The 19,065-nt window shown below is 44.9% G+C and overlaps 1 protein-coding gene across 1 annotated transcript in view; it reads right to left on the bottom strand.

The window, feature by feature from the left end:
- Positions 1-14,451: 14,451 nt before the first annotated feature.
- The window catches only part of LOC148501812 (ovostatin-like), a 259,021-nt gene continuing 254,407 nt past the window's right edge, over positions 14,452-19,065 (bottom strand). The window contains exons 35-36 of the mRNA XM_088449994.1: positions 17,088-17,209; positions 14,452-14,608 (exon numbers count right to left, since the gene is read on the bottom strand). Coding sequence (XP_088306120.1) covers positions 14,452-14,608; positions 17,088-17,209 — 279 coding nt within the window. The remainder of the gene's footprint in view (positions 14,609-17,087; positions 17,210-19,065) is intronic.

Below are 19,065 nucleotides of genomic sequence, written 5' to 3'. Positions count from 1 at the left end.
TACTTTATTTTTTTGGGAAATGTGTGCAGTTTATTGGTTTAGCAGAGTACTGTAGACACTAGCAGTTCTAATTCAGGCAACAACTAGTCCGGTGGTTTAACCTGGCTTTGTGGTTAATTTAGCACAAGTGATTGTACAGCCGTACTCACTGTTACACAGCTTGGAAGCAGAGGGAGCGGAGCGAGGTGCAGACAGCTCACCAGCTGGTGACAGTCGCCTCGGTACAAGGAAGCTGTGCAGGGTTCTGGCACAGCAGTAATAGCAGGGCGAACTCACAGGTCTCAGGAGCTAAGAGGAGGATGCTTGTCCTCCACCATGTCACTCATATACAGTGGCAAGATGGCGCAGCTCATGTGTAGATACAGTACACTATCAGCAGCCATCTTGGTTAGGAAATGAAGTACAGTATCACCAAGAGGAGCCATGTTGTTGGAGCCTGCACAGTAGTGCCCTTCACTTCTAACAATTTTTACTTTCAAACATTTTATAGCCAGAATATATAGGGAAAATAAAAATAGGATACCCACATAATCCCCTAGGTGACAGATTCACTTTATGGAATCAACATCACGCTTGCTGATGGAGGTCTGTGTGTTTGTATATCAGTACTTGGTTAATAGCATTCATGGTCAACAATCCATAAAGTTGTGTGGGAAAGAAGCATTCACCCCATTGAGATCGTATTTACAATTTAGTTTGGTTTATAAACTCTGAAACAGAAAAACACATCATGAACCAGGAAGATGTGAGCTGCAGCGAATCTCTCCTTACCTTATTAATTGCAGGGGTATCTATGCTGAGCAGATGCAGACTCACTCACTGTGGGGGTAAGAGACAAAAAACAGTCAGAGAACACATTCTTCCCAAATAACAATAATTCTTTCTTTGTCAATATATTTTATTAAACACCCTTGATTCAATTCTGAGTCGCACTGCCGATGTTCACACTAACGGTCGATGTTTTTCAACCACATATGGGTCTAAGTAGCTACAATGCAGCACAGCGCATGTGTTTCATGGTGTGTACACGCAGAGTTGCAGTAGGGATTGAGAGGTATGTACTGGAAATGTGCTGGGCGTTCCTGGGCAGTGAGGCACGGAGATGCACTGTCTTATGGTTGTGTTATGGGAGTGTCGCAGGTATATCGTGCACCTGGCTGTGATCTCAGTTGCGTAATCATATACATTGGAGACCAGACTCTGCCAGAGAATCTGCACCTGGCCCGGTATCTCAGCCTCTGCACACTCAGACGTGCACTTGTACACCAGGGGACGGCTTGTACTAGCATTAGCATAAAGCCGCAAAAGTGACTATGGTAAAAGAGACTAAAGTGGACGCAGCAGAGCGCAATTCTGAATCAGATGTCATGTTAGTAATATGTTAGCACATAGGGCCTGATTCAGAGTCGCTCGCCAGCAGCTCACTCTGAATCAGGGTGGGAATTTTTTTTTCTACAGCCTGCTCGCTAAGCTGTGGGTTCCCACCCACAGCATGTGTGAGTAGGCTGGAGACCATCGCGATTATCGTGACCATTGGGATTGTGACAAGACCCTGTGGTAGGGTCTCGGCTCCCGCAAGCCCAACTGGACTTCCTGCTCTTATAGAGCAGGAAGTCCACTGCTGACATCATGAGTAATGTCAGTAGGGCCTCCCACAAAAGCCAGACATTTGTGCAGCCACCCCCCCTCCCCGCCTACAAAACGGGGCGAGCTGTCACTCACCATCGACAGCTGCCCCGTCTTGTAGTGAGCCCCGGAGCGACTGAAGTTCAGTTGCTCGCTGGGGCTCGCGCACGTGGTGCATGCACAGTGGGGAAATCGAGCTGCTTGTGAGTGGCTCTGAATCAGCCCCATAGTACAGTGTTTTTGTTTGTTTTCAGAAATTAATAATTTTTAAACAAAGCATCACAGTAAAAAAAAAAAACAATTAATATTGTTCCTGTATCTAATCTTTGCATTTTTTTTACTTGTACTTTGCAAGACAAAGTTGTATTTATCTGTCAAAAAAAAGCTGATGTTGAATAATTATTATTATGTTTGGTCACGGATGCACTGACCGCATCGTACGCCACAAAGTGACACAGGGCCTGATTCCAGGGGTCCCAAGAGGGGTGATAGTGAGTACAAAGTACTGGGCTTTCTGGAGGGACCCGGTGTAGGCCAAGGTCCGAAGCCGCCCAGGGCCGGATTATAGGCAGGGCGGACGGGGTGGTCATCCAGGGGCCCCCACATATTGCTCCAACCTGGTCACAATGCACCCTCCCAGGCCTGCCCAGGTCCTACCTCCTGGCGGCATTGCAGTCTCTCTGACTGCAAAAGCCCTCTCCTCTTAACTCTGAGGCTCAGTCAGAATGGATGTGATAGGTGCTTGGCTCCCCTGCCTTGCACTCTGCTCTCCCAACAAAGGCTGCTGCTGCTTCTCCTCTGTGAACAGCTGGTGAGTGCTCCAGCAGAATGAAGATCGAGACCACCAGACCACGGTCCTGAAAAGGTAGCGCACTGGCGCCCAATTCTAGGCCCTCTACTGTGTGTGTGTGTGCACGCTGTCAGGGTTCAGCCTAGGATCTGCCTCTCACCTCCGTGCCGGATTCCCCTGACTTCCTTGTGGTCAGACATCTGGTGCAGTGATGGACGAGAGGCTGAGTATTCTGCCTTAGGTGCATTTGCGGACTTCCATGTTCGGCTGTGTGTGTTGAGGATCGGAGTTCTCAGCACGGGCACCGCCATGACAGTTCCGATCATGTGCAAGTCCCCTTAACCTGTGGTAGCATGATCTTCAGTCAGCTGATGCTGTGCTCCAATCATCTGCTACCCATGGGTATAAATTCATCTCCTGAACTCCAGGAAGTTGTCTGATCAACAGTTGTCACTCCTAGTTCACTAGTTGATTTTGGTCCAGGTTCCCTTGGCTTCCACGTTCAGTTCCCATTGTTATTCCAGTGAGCAGCAGAGCTATAACATCCCTGCCTGTGTTCCAAGGCTCCAGTGTCATTCCTGTGAGCAATAGAGCTCAACATCTCTGCCTGTGTTCCAACTCTCCTGTGTATTCCTGTGAGCCGCAGTGCATCCAACATCCCTGCCTGTGTTCTAAGTAGAGATGTGTGCCGACCCTCATGTTTTGGTATTGGTTTTGGATCTGGATCTCCCCTGGTTTTGGATCTGGATTGGCTTTGCCAAAACTTCACCTCCGTGTTTTGTTCGTGTTTTGGTTTTGGATCTGGATTTTTTCTTAAAAAATAAAAAAACAGCCAAAATCACATAAAATGGGCCTTTCTTTGTTCCTACAGTAATTAATAACCTCAATAACATTTATTTCCACTCGTTTCCAGCCAATTTTGACTACCTCACAAGGGGAACGGGAAGTGTGCTTTCCAAAAATAAACAATTGACTTAAATACTGCTTTACAAATCTTCTATAAACTGGCATTTCCAAACCTGTAGAGGGACATAAAAAAACATAGTTAGTTCAAACTGCCGTTGTTCCCACTGTCCACTTAACCATATGAGATATATTGTGAACAAGCGGAACTGAGCTGCAAATGCAACATTTCGTACCTAAGGTTTAAGTATTACGTTGTGTGGCTGCGCCATGCCTGCTTGCTGGCATTTTTTTTCATCCCATAAGGGGACCAGGAAGCGTGATTTCCAAAAATAATTCTTCTGTTCTGTAACAGAATTTTTCCAACCTGTAAAGGGACATAAAAAAAAACAGAGTTAGTCAGTGGCCTTCAAATTGCCATTGTTCCTACTTTCCACTTAATCTTGGACTGGAGCAATCATGGCAACTGAATTAATGTCATAAGGAAGAGGAGGCTGCAAACTGGGTGTCATGTTATGATGAGTTGGCCATATGGAGTATGTTGCTGTTAAGGGATCAGGCTGGTTATCAGTGGAACAGAGCTCTTTTCTCTGGAGGGAAGCCAAATAGGTGGGAGCCCCTGTACATTCAACATCTCAAGCTCTTATCTCTCCACATCATCTATGATAGAAGAAAACAAATGTCATTGGGGACATCTAGCTCCTCTTTCTGTACCCTACTTACCCTTTTTGGACAGTAAGTCCAGCATGGATGGTTTGGAAGAAGAAGGCCTAGCAACAGATGGGGATGGTCATTATAAAGACCTGGTCCCCCCAGTGGGTGTAGTCTGGAAGGTATTAGTTGACATGCAGGCAGCGGAATAACAAAAGCCTGCATGTTGTCTGTGCTTACTATTCCGTATTTCAGTTTGCCATTCAGGTAGGAATTAACTATTGGGCTACAGAACACAGTGACAGAATCACTGGATGTCTTAGTGCATTCAGGCTAAATACGATCCATGAATTCCCAGACAGATTCCGGACAGATGAATCCTTTGCTTTTAATAATCTTTGATAATTCCTGGCAAAGGTGGGTGCTATAGCCAGACACTTTGAAGGCTGTAACTTTGAACTGCTTTATAGAAAACATGTGAATGAAACCTTTCCATATTGCAGAACATGATGGAGAAATCCCTAGAAGTTCAGCACCTAGAGCATCTTTTTTATGTTCTCTGAGGCCTCTACTGACTGTGAAGAAAGATTCTCCACACTGTAGTCTTCCATTGTGACTTTTTAATTGTGATTTCAATGTTGTCCACTGGCTGAGATCCATCTCATCTGAGGGTTGGGTTTACCCCATGCAAATGAGACAATTCACATCCAGAAGGTGACACTTATGTTTAGCCGTGGTGTCAGTCTCTCTTTTGGCAGAATTAGGCTTTGGTTTTTTACAAATATAATAAATATAGGCTTTAGTTTTTTAGAGCATATAACTTTATAAGCTGTTAGGATTACATTTCTGCTATGTTTAAGATTAAAACAAAAAAACTTTTTGTAACCCAATAACTTAAAAAAAAGTTTTCATTGCAATATTCTTGCAGCCAATTGCCAGACAACAGCACAGAACCCTGGCACAGCTATGCCGACGACAGGTGTGGCTTAGACACACATAAAAAAATTGTTTATTTATTATTTTGGGCAGTAGCCCCTTGACAGATAGGAGCACAGCACCCCTGCACAGCTATGCCGATGACAGTGACAGCCAGGTGTAAAATTGATAATAAATTAAATAAAAAACAATTCACTGTATGCAGCCCCTGGCTGTTAAATTGATCATAAATTAATAAAAACAATTCATTGGTTGCAGCCCCTGGCTGTTAATTTGATCATAAATTAATAAAGAAAATTATTCATTGGTTGCAGCCCCTGGCTGTTAAATTGACCAGAAATTAATGAAAAAACAATTCATTGGGTGCAGCCCCTGGCTGTAAAATTGATCATAAACCAACCATAACATTAGTATAAATGCCCCAATCAGCATGTAATGGAACGGAAAAAGGTGCAAGATGGATTAGTCCTTGGGCCCTCCCACCCACCTTTATGTTGTATATGCAACAGAACAGTTTAACAAACCAATCATTTCAGCGACAAGGACTGCCAATTTTGGCTGAAATGATTGGTTTGTTTGGACCCCCATAAAACAAGCTGCCAATGTGCATTGGACATGGAAAAGAAAATAATCCCATACACAAACTGGTTTTACATTACAAGTTGTCATCATCGTTGTCCTCGTCCTCCGCATCAGTATGTATATCTTCTTCAGCACACAATATTAATTCATCCCCGCTGGATTCCACCATAGGCGCCTCTGTCATTTTTTGATGTAATTGTTGTTCGAGGTCTTCCACATGGAATTTGCAATTCATTTTAATGAACATCATCTTTTCCACATTTTGAGGAAGTAACCTCCTACGCCGATCACTGATAAGGTTGCCAGCTGCACTGAAAACTATTTTGCAGTACACACTGGAGGGTGGGCAACTTAAGTAATGCAAAGCCAGTTTGTGTATGGGACTCCAAATTGACTTTTTTTTCCTGCCAGTAGTGAAAGGGACTGTCTGACATGTCTATTAGGATGTTATCTCTGAAATAGTCCTCCACCATTCTGTGAATGGAGACCATATCACACATAGTCATGGTAGAAGACATGTCACGAGTAGGCAGTAACTCAGGCCCGACCAGATGTAATTTTTTAGTGACTGATCTGCATGACCAGCAGGCATTCTGTATGGAAAATTTAGTTTTTTCCTGGCAGCTGTTGAAACTGAAGGAGAAGATAAAGGCATTTCACATGCGGCTGCAGCTGACAATTTTTTGACCAATAGCCCTTTGCATAGTTTTAAATTTTGGTCTTTTGGAGAAAAAACTCTCAAGGTAGGACTTAAACCTAGGATCCAAAATGGTGGCCAAAATATATTTTTCAGATTTCAATAGATTGACGACTCTTGGATCCTGGTGAAGTGAATCAAGGGCATGATCCACCAGTCTGACATACTTTGCGCAATCGCTCTGTTTCAGCTCCTCCTTCAGTTTCTCCAGCTGTTTTTGCAAAAGTCTGATGAGGGGAATCACCTGACTCAAGCTGGCAGTGTCTGAACTAACTTCACGTGTGGCAAGTTCAAAGGGTTTGAGAACCTTGCACAACACGGAAATTATTCTCCACTGCGCTTGAGTAAGGTGCATTTCCCCTCCACGGCCTATGTCATAGTACGCTGTATAGGCCTGGATGGCCTTTTGCTGTTCAACCATCCACTGAAGCATATAGAGGGTAGAATTCCACCGAGTTACTACCTCTTGCTTCAGCTGATGGAAGGGCAAATTTAACTGTACATGCTGGTCATGCAATCTTCGAAAAGCAGTCACGGAATGTCTAAAATGTCCAGATATTTTGCTTGCCACCGAGAGCATCTCCTGCATGCCCGTCATTTTTTTTTTAAATGTTGCACCAGCAAATTAATTGTGTGAGCAAAACATTGGACGTGTTGGAATTCGCCTAGATGTAATGCTCTCACAATATTGGTGGCATTGTCCAAAATCACAAATCCCGAGGAGAGTCCAAGTAGGGCAAGTAATTTAAAGGTTCTCAGCGGTATGCCTCTTAGTAAAACCAGTTATACCAAGAGTAGCCTGCCTCTGTATCAGCTGTCTTTTAGGAGATGTTGCTGCTGCTGTTGCTGTTGTAGGCAATACACCTACCTAGTGGGCTGTCACAGTCATGTAATCCTTAGTTTGCCCTGTCCCACTTGTCCACATGTCAGTAGTCAACTGAACAGTGGGTACAACAGCATTTCTGAGGACATTAATAAGGTTTTTTTAATGTCCTTGTACAGATTTGGAATTGCTCTTCTAGCGAAGTGGAATCTAGAAGGGATCTGGTAGCGAGGACCTGAATTAACTGTTGAAAACCCACTGCAGTAATGGCGGATACTGGATGCAAATCTAATACCAGCATAGCTGTTATGGCATCAGTAATCTGCTGTGCAAATGTGTGATTGCTGTCATACTTGTTTGCCCTTGCAAACGATTGTTTAACAGTTAATTGCTTTTTGGAGGATACGCTACAAGTAGTCTTCCTCCTGGTCCCCTTCTGGGATGAAGATCCACTGACAACAACAGCAGCAGCAACAGGCGTAGTCATCAAAGATCCTTCTGAGGAATCACGGATAGGAGAGGAGTCAATCATGTTTGGAACACCAACATTGGATGCAGCAGGACTACTCCCGATGATGAATGAGGATGTTGCTGATGCAGGTTTTGGTGTTGGAGATCGAAGGCGCTTGGATCTCACAGAGAGGTAGGAGGTTGGTGACACTGGACTTGTTACGTTTTGAGTTTTGGAACTTGGAGTGAATTCATCAAATATCAAAGTGTACGTTGCCAAGTGACGTAACAAGGAGGTTCCTAGGTGGTTTAGGTCCCTCCCTCTACTCACTCTTGCATGGCAACGGGCACATATGGCTTGACAACTGTTGTCCGGATCAGGATGGAAATAATTCCACACGTGAGCAGATTTTTTTGTCTTGTGTCCCTGCATGACATCAATGGGGTTTGGCTTTTTCAAACCATGGGCAACAGCTGTTGCCTTACTTACACAAAGGACATTCTCGGTATCAACATCCTCATCACTAACACCAACATCATCAACATCCTTAGCGCCTTCATCTACCAAAATATCCTCCTCCACCATGTGCAATTCCATAGAAGCATCCTCAATGACTACGTGTGCAAGATGTTGACTGCCCTTCCCCACATTTACAGAGGGCACACAAATGTTGGAACTTGGAGGATCCTCCAGTACACTAGTATTTAGGTTGCGCTCATACTTGGCAACCGCGGAAATACTTGCACTCTCCTCGGGGATTTGTGATTTCAATTTCTCAGGGCACACAGTTGGTTTTTCCGGAGCTGTCTTAACAACTTTCACATTTTTAATTGGACCACCACCACTACTACTACAAGCAGAAGGGTTATCAGAATCAGCAGTCTTCTTCATAAAGTAAGAAGGCCAAGGCCTTATCCTTTCCTTGCCACTTTGTGTAGTGAATGGCATATTGCCAAATTTTTGTTCATCTAAAGACAAATATCCTTTAAATTTTTTTTCTTAATTTCAGTAAAACCTGCTTTACCATATCGATGGTGTGACTTAAGCACTGGGGCATGGGCCTTCCTAGAGGTCGAGGAAGTTGACAGCCTTGCACTGCTGGCGGCAGCTACAACATGTGGTTTTTGGCCTTGCTCTGCTGTCATGTGACACCCTTCCATATTTTTTCTGCAGTCTAGAAGCAGTGTCACAATCACCAATAGTGTAGCCAAGGTGCAGTTACAAAATTCACACACGTGCAGTCGAGCACACACACAAAAATATTAGAAAAAACAACAAATGATGATTTATATTTTTTGTCAGCTCCAGAAGAACTTGGCCCCAGAGTAACGATTGATAACGACTGGAGTCGGGCAGCACAAGGTTGCAACTTGTGTTGCTGGCTGGATCTTGTGCACTACTGCGGTTAAGCCGAAATGTGGTTAAGCTTAACACCCACGCACACACAGAAGAAAAAAATATATAAGACAGTGACACTTGTATTGTTTCTTTTTTTATTGAACATGACTGTAGTCGCTGGATCTTGTGCGCTAATGTGGTTAAGCCTATCACCCACGCACACACAGAAGAAAAAAAAATATATAAGACAGTGACACATTGTTTATTTTTTTTAAGAATGACTGGAGTCGGGCAGCACAAGGTTGCAATGTGCGTTGCTGGCTGGCTCTTGTGCGCTACTGTGGTTAAGCCTAACACGCATGCACACACAGAAAAATATAAAAAGACACTTTGATTTTTTTTTTACTTTTTTTTTTGGAGTCCAGAACTTGGGCCCAGAGATGGACACAGCACAAGCCCAGGACACAGCAGACAGCCCAGATGAATCACCAGATAGCACAGTGACAGCACCATGACCAGAGACCAGAATGGATCAGCACAGACAGCACAGAGATAGTGACAGCACCATGAGCAGAGACCAGAATGGATCAGCAGACAGCACAGTGACAGCACTGTGACCAGAGACCAGAATGGATCAGCAGTCACCAGCCCAGGAGACAGCAGATAGCACCAGCACCTCTCCCAGCCCTACACTACCCTCCCGCCCTGTTCACTTTACACAGCCGGAGTGGAAATGGCATCCGTCGCATGGTCCCTTATATACTACATTGATCATAGAGACGAAAGCTCGCGAACCACGAGATTTCCGTCTCTATGGTTTTGCCTCGGTTTCAAGAACCGAGTAAGGTGGGAACCTCCGAGCCTGCTTGGATCCGACTCGGATATGCTAAATTCGGGTGGGTTTGGTTCTCTGGCAACCGATCCCGCTCGTCTCTAGTCTCCTGTGTATTCCTGTGAGCCACAGTGCGTCCAACATCCCTGCCTGTGTATGTTGCCTCCAGCATCTCCTGTGAGCTACAGAGCTGTTACATCCCAGCCTGTATATTTACCACCTGTGCCATTCCGTGTGGCAGAAGAGCGTCCACACGCCATCCACAGTGTGTCCCTTGTGGATCTACCTGTGGTGCTATAGTGCATCTGCACTCCTCTCCTAGTGTTTCTCCTTTGTGTGCTGCCTGTGCGTTCTACAGTGCAAAAGTGCGTCTGCACATCATATACCAGTGTCTCTCTCTAATCACACTCCGTGGTGCAGAAGTGCATCTGCACATCATATATACCAGTGTCTCTCTCAAGTCGCACCCTGTGGTGCAAAAGTGCATCAGCACGCCACTCCTTGTGTTTCCCTCGTGTGCCACCTCGCAGTGCTAAAGTGCATCTACACAGTATTTCTTGTGTATTCCTCAAATGCCATCTAGTTGTGTAGTGCATCAGTACTTCATTCCAGGAATACTCTCAAGTACCATCCCTATGTGTAACAGTGCCATGGTTAGGCACTCTCCCCAGGACACTGATATCTCGAGTCTCTATTCCCACAGATCTTGGATACCTGGTCAAAGGACCGTGACCTACCTGCAGGGTGCAGCTAAGCCCATATCCCAATTGGAGGGGTCACCGGCTAACACCTCCCTGCAGGTTAGACTCCGCACCATTGACCAGGTCTCACCAACGTCCAAGGTCCGTGGACGGGGAGCTCTTGTATCCAGGCCTCTCACCCCGAGTTCTTCCAAATCTAGACCACAACCCCTCAGTAGGGGATTCTACTACCCCAAACCTGACACACACACTCTGCCCTCCCCCTGCCCATTGCAAAAGCGGCTGTGATGAGGGGTTCCAGTCGGCAACTTGGCACAGCAAGGTGGCACCTTGCTGCCCCAAGACCACCCTCCCCGCTGGCCCTATTGCTCCCAAAAGTACCATCTTTGGTATGTCCATGTCTATATTATTACTACTATTATGCAGGGGCATAATAGTGGCAGGGGGATCTTTGTCAATTTTATTGGTGGTGGCCCCCACAATTTAGTTGCCCCTTCCCAGCTGCTGTGTGCTGGACTGCAGTGGGAGACTGTCTTGATTTGCACCAGGCTGAGGGCCTCACAACGCCCCCTCCCCAGTGTGCATCGCCGAAAGAGGTTTTTGTTTTTCTAAGGGGATGTGGCCACGCTTCCCGAGGTTAGGCCACACCACCTTATCTGGGCCCGGGGCGGCTCTCTACAGCCCTGCCTGATTCAACAGAGGATGCACTAGCTATCATGTTAGCAGCTGTGATAGCTGAAATATAGTAATGCAGCAGGAGGTGTCACACCTTCTGCATGTATTACTGACATGAGTACCGTTCTAGAATGCAACATCGGATCATCGGCCTGCTGAGTGACCTATGGGCTCATGCTAGCCGGTCATCACAGATGTTAAAAAGAGGCCAGGAAATCTCCAGCCAACGGAGATCCTGGCCTCATCATTCCTCCACCTCCGTTTTGGGAAACTGAGACCATCGTGGCCGCCCCCTCCCCACCCCAAAATGGCAGCAGACTGTCAGTCACTGACAGTCTGCTGCCAAACTGTGATATCGCAGACCCGTACTGACCGTGCGCAGTGCAGATTCACGAACATCGGGAACCTGCATAAAAAGCTTCCCTGCGTTCTCAGGTGAGTCAGGCCCACAGAACATAATCATTTTTTAATGGAAAATAGAAGTATTTCCTAATGAAATAATTAAATGGAGCTCAGAGAATTTGTGACATCTTCTGGCCACATAACTGATTGGCTGCGCAAAATGATCTGCACCTTATTTCACATTTACTTGTCACTGCATGTAGGGTACTGTACATTTTATCTATGTTATACTTTATTTTACTTTACCTACTGTATATTGCATGTTTAGAATTGTTTATTAATATAGATAATGACTTATATGCTTGCAAAGCATGACGGCGCTGCAGACTAGGGGCCTAATTCTGATTTGTGAGGCATTTCACAGGCGCTGGGAAGTACAAGGAAGCAGCTGTACAATACCCTACAACTAAAACGCAAATGCAGCAGGAGACTTCTGTAGGGAACAAATGCCTCCTGCCGCCATCTGCGACCCCGAGTGCAGTGTCCATAGACGTAACATCACATCCCCATTATAAAAGGGGGCGTGGCACACCATTTAGGGGCAGGACTAGGGTGGAGACATATACTCACATCTTTTTGGCCCCACCCCCCACTACACAATGCAGTTATTTACGGCACTGTGGAGCAGGGGGCGAGGTCATGATGACGCAATTCAGTGAGAATCGCATAATAAGTAGCCCCACCGCTGCGGGTGTTTGGGCATGCATTGCGGGGGTGGGGGGGAGGCTTGTCTACTTTTCTAGGGGGGCGGGAGCGGCACCCGATTTTCAGGAGGCTCCCGGCCAAATCGGGAGAGTAGGCGTGTATGGTATAACTATAAGCACTGCAGACCTGTAGTAGATCAGATTGACTTGGGTATTAGTAATTCTGTCACAGAACAAATGCTGAATTATATTTGAATAAACACAACACAACCTAGTACTTTTCCTCTTATTAGGAGCACAGACTGTGTAATGGAAACCTGTGTACTGTACATTTCATATTATACAGAGCTTCTCAGAATAATTTATTTGTCTTGAAATTTAAAACTCAGTGAATGCAAATTCTGCAGTTACTAAGAGTCAGTTAGTATTAGGTCCATGACAGCCTCGGTGACCACAAAGAATGTATATAAAAAATGGATGATGGTGAACAGGCCATATATTAGGACAAACACAAGTGGCAGCCGTTTTACCTTCATATAAGTCATATACAGTGGCATAACTGCTCTGCAGGGTGTACGCTCGGTGCTGCACGTACGAGGAGAAGGTGACGCAGCGCTCTACATCCACGGGGAGCTGTAGGAGGAAAGCCAGAGAGGGAGATGTTACTCAGAGATGATGGGAGATGAAGAGAAGACGGGGAGATCACAGAGAGAGGTGCAGCAGGACGATATCACTCACAGGTTCTAGATTAATATACACATGATTATCCGTCACTTGATAATGGCTGATCACATTGTCTTCCAACAGCTGGAAAGAAGAACATAATAGACATTTAGTTAGCTCTATAATTAAACATTCTCTTGTATAGATAGAGATGTGCTCTGACCCCCTTGTTTTGGCAAAATCACCCTCAAGTGTTTTGGTTTGGATTTGGTTTTGTTTTCTTTAAAATCCTATAAAAAATTTGATAAAAACAGCTAAAATCATAGGACCTGTTTACATCCAATCCGAAACCTGAGTTTGTTTTTTTAAATCCGAGTTCTGAACTGTCAGCAGACTGCAGCCAGGACTCGCTTCTACTCGGAACCCCAAAAGTGATCCAAGCTGGGATTTGAATTGCCTCGGAACCCCTAAATTCAGGTGTGTTGGTTTTTTAGGAAAGAGTTTGGCTTATTACAATATTTTGTATTTATTGATGCTGTAGCATATACATATATTTTTATAAATACACAAAACATCGGATGCGCCATAAGTAAGCTTACTGTATGTCTATCACGGCATCTGTTTCACTAATTACAAGCTCACTTTCTATTCTCATTCGGTACAGTATGTAGCTGTGTGGGGAGGTTAGGTTTAGGCACCGGGGAGGGACGGTTAGGATACTGACCAACAGCTGTCGGTATCCTAACCCTGTTGGGATGTCGGCATTGGGATTCTGGGCCTGATTCAGACCCGGTCGCAAGCGGTGTGCGCTCGCAACCGGGTCGATGGTGGGCCAGTGCGCATGTGCGAGACCCGGATAGTGACGGGCACTCTGTCGCTCCGAGTCTCGCAACAAAGGGGGCGAACTGTCGATGGTGAGTGACAGCTCGCCCCCTTTGGTAGCCGGGGCATGGTTGGGCAAACGGAGGCATTCCCATGTGAACGCCTACCGTTTGGGGGCGGCCCCACTGACATCATGAGTGATGTCAGTGGAGAGATTTCGGCTCTGTTAGAGCCGAAATCTCTCTGGGGCTTGCGGCCATGGGACCCTACCACAAGGGACTCGTCGCAAGCCCGATGGTCGCAATGGTCATGACCATCGCGACCATCATCATGGCCGCTCGCAATAGCTGTGGGTGGTCACCCACAGCTATGCGAGCGGCCAGGAGACCTTTAAAACAAAAACAAAAGCCCGGCCCTGATTCAGAGCGAGCGCTCTGTCAGAGCGTCCGGCTCTGAATCAGAGACTCTGACCACTAGGATCCCGAGAGCATTCATCCCGTACCCAACCCCTATTAAGTAACCACTTTGGGCCCTTGTGTGGGATCATCTTCTTAACCACATCTATTAAAATGCCCTTCAGTGATCCAATCAATTTCTGATTGAATTTTGAGTTTATTATTGGGCCTTGTGGTAGATTTTTGACAGTCACACACTGTGAAATTAGTCCAGTTGTCCAGTACTTTTATACAGATATAACCTTACTATACCGACATCCCTCCCATTCGATCTGAAAATATTCTATTATATTCCACTATTTTTATTGCTCTCCATAAACCCTAAGCTACTCCAACGTGACTAACAAACATCCCAACCCTCTACATAAACAGCCCAACCCATTTCCACCATGTTCTCCAAAATACCAACCCACCAATTTAATGTGCCAAACATCACAATGTTGATACAATGTGTGAATAATCATAAGTATTGAGCCATTGTGATTTTAAAGTAGCCCACAAAATCATGTTTTGATTTGACACCCACCTTCTTCAATGAGAAGCCGTCAGCTGTACACCCAGTAAGTGATTTATAGTCAACAAGTAACATGTTGGTAACATTTCGATTTCCTATGTATCTAAATAGAAGATTGAATTGTGTGAGCTTAAGAAAGAAATAAGATATCTACAGAAAGTTTACATGACTTTGCATGTGTTTGTATTACTATCCACACAGTTGCCAAAAAGCTCAATGTATATTAGGATATTTCTCATTATGCAGCTGAATCATGATCTTTTCCTAATATATTGGAACCAGTTTATCTTAGCTGTAATTCTACACATTTTGGATACTGTGAAGCATCTGCATTAACAAAACATTCAAACCCAGACATAGGGCCGTATTCAATTAGGTGCAAAAAGCCGTGATCAGCGAAAACTATTCGGCGTATTCAATTGCAAAGACTTTTTGTGTACACGGAAAGTCAATGCAATTTAATAGGCGAAAATGTTTCGCCTATGAATACCTGGCGGAAAAAAGTGCAGAATTGGGGTTTTGGGGTGCAAAGGTGCGGAAACTACTCTGCACCCATTGGACAGCCCCCCAAAGGATAACTTTGTCAAAAAATCACAAAAAAAAGAGGAGCACCCCAAAAAGAACACTTTGAAAATAGGGGTAAGAAAGTACAAAGTGGGGGTACAAACACAAAAACTAGCGAAATAGACTATTGGGGGGGTCTACAAGTATGGGGGAGGTGTTTTTTTATTGCAGGTGCTTGCTGAAGGTGCATTTTTTGCAGCACTTAAAACTTCACTCTTGCGATTTTTAACTATGCTTGCACCCATTTCAAGTGCCCCAAATTTGACAGGACTACTTATTTTCAGCAAAAAAACCTGCTTAATGCTATTCTTCACCACTTGTGCAAAGCAGCTATTTTGGAACAATTTATAGCACTAAAGTACCCCAAATAGCTTCAGTAGGGCTAATGGGGGACATCTACTTTGTTCCCCAATGTTAGTGCATCTTTTGGGGGGTGTCAGTCTGATTTCCCCAATTCTGCCAACACTTTTAACTTGTTAGTGTTTCACTGGGACGCGTTTTCGCGTCCTTTGGAATTGAATACGGTGAATAGCGGGGGCGCGCACGATAAGTTTCCGAGGCTAAAAAACGCAAAGTCGGCGAAAAGTGTGGACTGTGAAAAAGTATCGTGGGTGTGAAACTAATTGAATACGGCCCATAGTTTGGTCACTTTTCTAAAGTTTGTTTCTTCTACTTTCAGGAGACAGCACCTACCCTTTACCTCCTTGACTAGTCATTCCTATATAATATCCTGCAACAGAGCAAGAGGCCACATACAAGTCTACACATGCCTCCAATTAGTTGCTCATGTAACAGACATTTGAGCACCTCAGAAGGTAATTTTTGTTGCCTTCACACGTGAGTCAGTTATTCAGTCGCGATGCCGACGATCTAAATGCTGACCGTCGGCATCCCTACTGTCTAATCTTGGCAAGAGTCTAATGACAGGGATCAAAATCCCGATGCCTGTCATTTTACCTATGCCGGGAGCCCAACGCCCGGAATTCTGATCGAAGGTAAGCCCGGGCACCGGGACAGACAGCCGCTGGGGGGAGGGTTAGGTTAGGGGCTCCTGGGGGGGACTTAGGATTAGGCACCAACCCGGGAGGGTTAGGTTTAGGCTGCGGGGAAGGGGGGGTTAGCTTTAGGCACTTACAGGGGGGTTAGGGTTAAGCAATTGTGGGGAGGTTAGGCATCCCTAAGGGCGGGTTAGGGTTAGGGGGGTTAGGTTAGTTAGTACTTACATGGCATCGGGATCTTCACTGGTGACGGTCTTACTGGGTCCAGGGGGGCCCCGCACTACACACCCTGCACCCATAGTATTACTTACCTCTCTGGAGTCCCACATCGGTGCGGGGGTCCGGTGGTGTAAAGACGACTGTAAAATGGCCCCCGCGGCCAATTTCCCGGTGACCTGTGCATACTCTATAGACTCCTGGCACACTCTAGTGCTCAGAGTCTATAACTCCGGTGCTGGCCACACACAGCTCAGTGCGCTGCCGGCCGCCGGACAGAGAGGAGCGGGCCCATGTCACCTTGCTCCTGATATAAGGAGAGGTGAAAAGAAGCCATATAAAGAAATCATAATTAAAACGCTATGTTGTGGCATAATTTAATCTAGCCATTAAAAATCTTCCAGTTTATCACACCCCCTCCATGATATAACCCTTATCTCTGCTCCAACATTAGCAATAGGATGTATGCACAGTAATGAAGTGAGAATGTAATGAATATCTGGTCATGCACTGACCAGTCGTCTTGTCAGACGAGAGAAGGTTACTGGCAGCCATTGAATGCATTATACAGAGTGGAAAGGTAACCTTGCAATGAGGGTGGTTACATGTGATGGTTTCCCCATGCTATTGGCTCCTGTGCAGATTTCTGATTGTCACAGTACAGGAAATCTCACTTGTGTGTTCTTTCGGGTGCGAGCTAACGTGACCAAGGTTTCCCTGCCTGCAAATCCTGCTAACTGATACATCACAAGGGTTGAGGAATATAACAAATATACATTGAGACACGGTTATGCAGTGAGTTACCTGATACAGACTGTGGTGTCAAGGACAACAGCGACCTCTCCAAAACAGTCAGCCTTTGTGGTAACAATCAGTGAGAAGGGAGCTTTTTCCTTGGAGACCAGTTCATTGTATTTATGTGTTATCTGCAGAGAGAAAGAGACGGTCAATGATCTGACACCTTTTAGCATTTATAGTAATCGGTACAAGTCACTTTTGACCAAAATTTTTGTTTTAAATTATGTTTTTTTTAGAATTATTTTATTATCTATTTCTATTAAAAAAATTAAAAGATTACAGAATAAATGTAAGTTTTGTGTGAACTGTAAAAAAAGTTGTAATAGGGTACAACAGTGTAATGTGATTTAAGAGGATGGTTCAGGAATTGATAAACTTCACAGAATATTAGAGAGACATTTTTGGAATATAATTTATAGTACTGTATTTCACTCTGGGCTAAATTTATAAGGGCACAATTGTCCAAGCATCAATTTTGTAAAATCTTTTTGCCCTTTTGATTGGTTCAAAATTGACAGATTTATTAAAGCAGAGCCACCATAAAATCATGTTGCAAATTGACATTAAAGACACAAACCACCGGATATATTAACCTGCGGTTTAGCAAACCACAGGAAGACAGGTCAGAGCAACCACCGAAACACAGATGTGGTTGTGACAGGAGAGATAGCTCAACCTGCAAATCTCCTGCCTGACGGCATGATAAAAAAATATATAAAAATGAATGAAAAAAAAAAACCCTCCTCTGTAATGCTGGATGCCCACACACTCCTTATACATGAACATGATTGATGGACATTTCTGTATGACAGTGGTTTTCCATAAACCACATGTGGCAAAGGGGTTTTTACACCACCACACATGTCCAGCAATTTCTGTTTTAACCTTCCATACAGCTGCATAGTAAATCCAGTGATCTGAAAGGCAAAGTTGCTGCATCTGTGGTTTTAAAAACTTCCAAAAGCTGAACATAAATAATACATTTGCCTCTTAAACTTAAATGAAAAAAAAATGTTTGCTTATTCAAATTTAGGAATAAATGAGGACTGAATGCGCAAGAGGTGACTTAAGCCCACATGGCAGGACCTTATTTGACAATTTATTATTTATTTATTATCAGTTATTTATATAGCGCACACATATTCCGCAGCGCTTTTACAGAGAATATTCGGCCATTCACATCAGTCCCTGCCCCAGTGGAGCTTACAATCTATATTCCCTACCACATGCACATACACACTAGGGGTAATTTTGTTAGGAGCCAATTAACCTACCAGTATATTTTTGGAGTGTGGGAGGAAACCGGAGTACCCGGAGGAATCCCACGCAAGCACAGGGAGAATATACAAACTCCACACAGTTAGGGCCGAAGTGGGTATCGAACCAACGACCTCAGGGCCTGATTCAGAGCCGGACGCTATTTGCGGACGCTTGTTCAGAAAAAGGGGCTGGCTATTTAAATTGAGCGCTCGCTCTTTGTGGTCTGTTGATGCCTCTATGTCTGAGCGAGCGTCCGAAACATGCGCTCGCTATTTTGTAAACATGCCCCTTGGCCGCTCGCATCATACGTCATCTCCGCTATTTATTTGACTAATCGAGTACAACGAAAGGCGTATGACCTGTTCGCTATTCTTGTGGTAGCATTTTCCTACCGCAATCATGTGAGCAGTTCAGGTTAAAAGACAACAAGTGACGTGGTCGATGACGCTGCTTTGTTAATTATGCACACCCTTAAAATGCCCGTTTTGGCCGTTTGGCACGCCTGCGTTCGGATCTCCACTCCCCGTTTTCAAGCATCTTCCCCTGTTACCACCCACAAACGCCTCATCCTGTCACTCAAATTAGCAGGCATTCGCTATTTTGCGAGCACACGATTTCTGACCGCACTGACTGGTTGGCGCATGCGCATTACAACCCATACGCATGCGCAGATGTGCGAACATTGCTCGGAGCGAACAAGTGGCCACTTACGAGCGGCTCTGAA

This window comes from Taudactylus pleione, unplaced genomic scaffold (genome assembly GCF_031769625.1).
Source record: "Taudactylus pleione unplaced genomic scaffold, aTauple2 ptg000502l, whole genome shotgun sequence".
Taxonomy (NCBI): Eukaryota; Metazoa; Chordata; class Amphibia; order Anura; family Myobatrachidae; genus Taudactylus; species Taudactylus pleione.
This window is presented reverse-complemented; position numbering and strand designations above follow the sequence as displayed.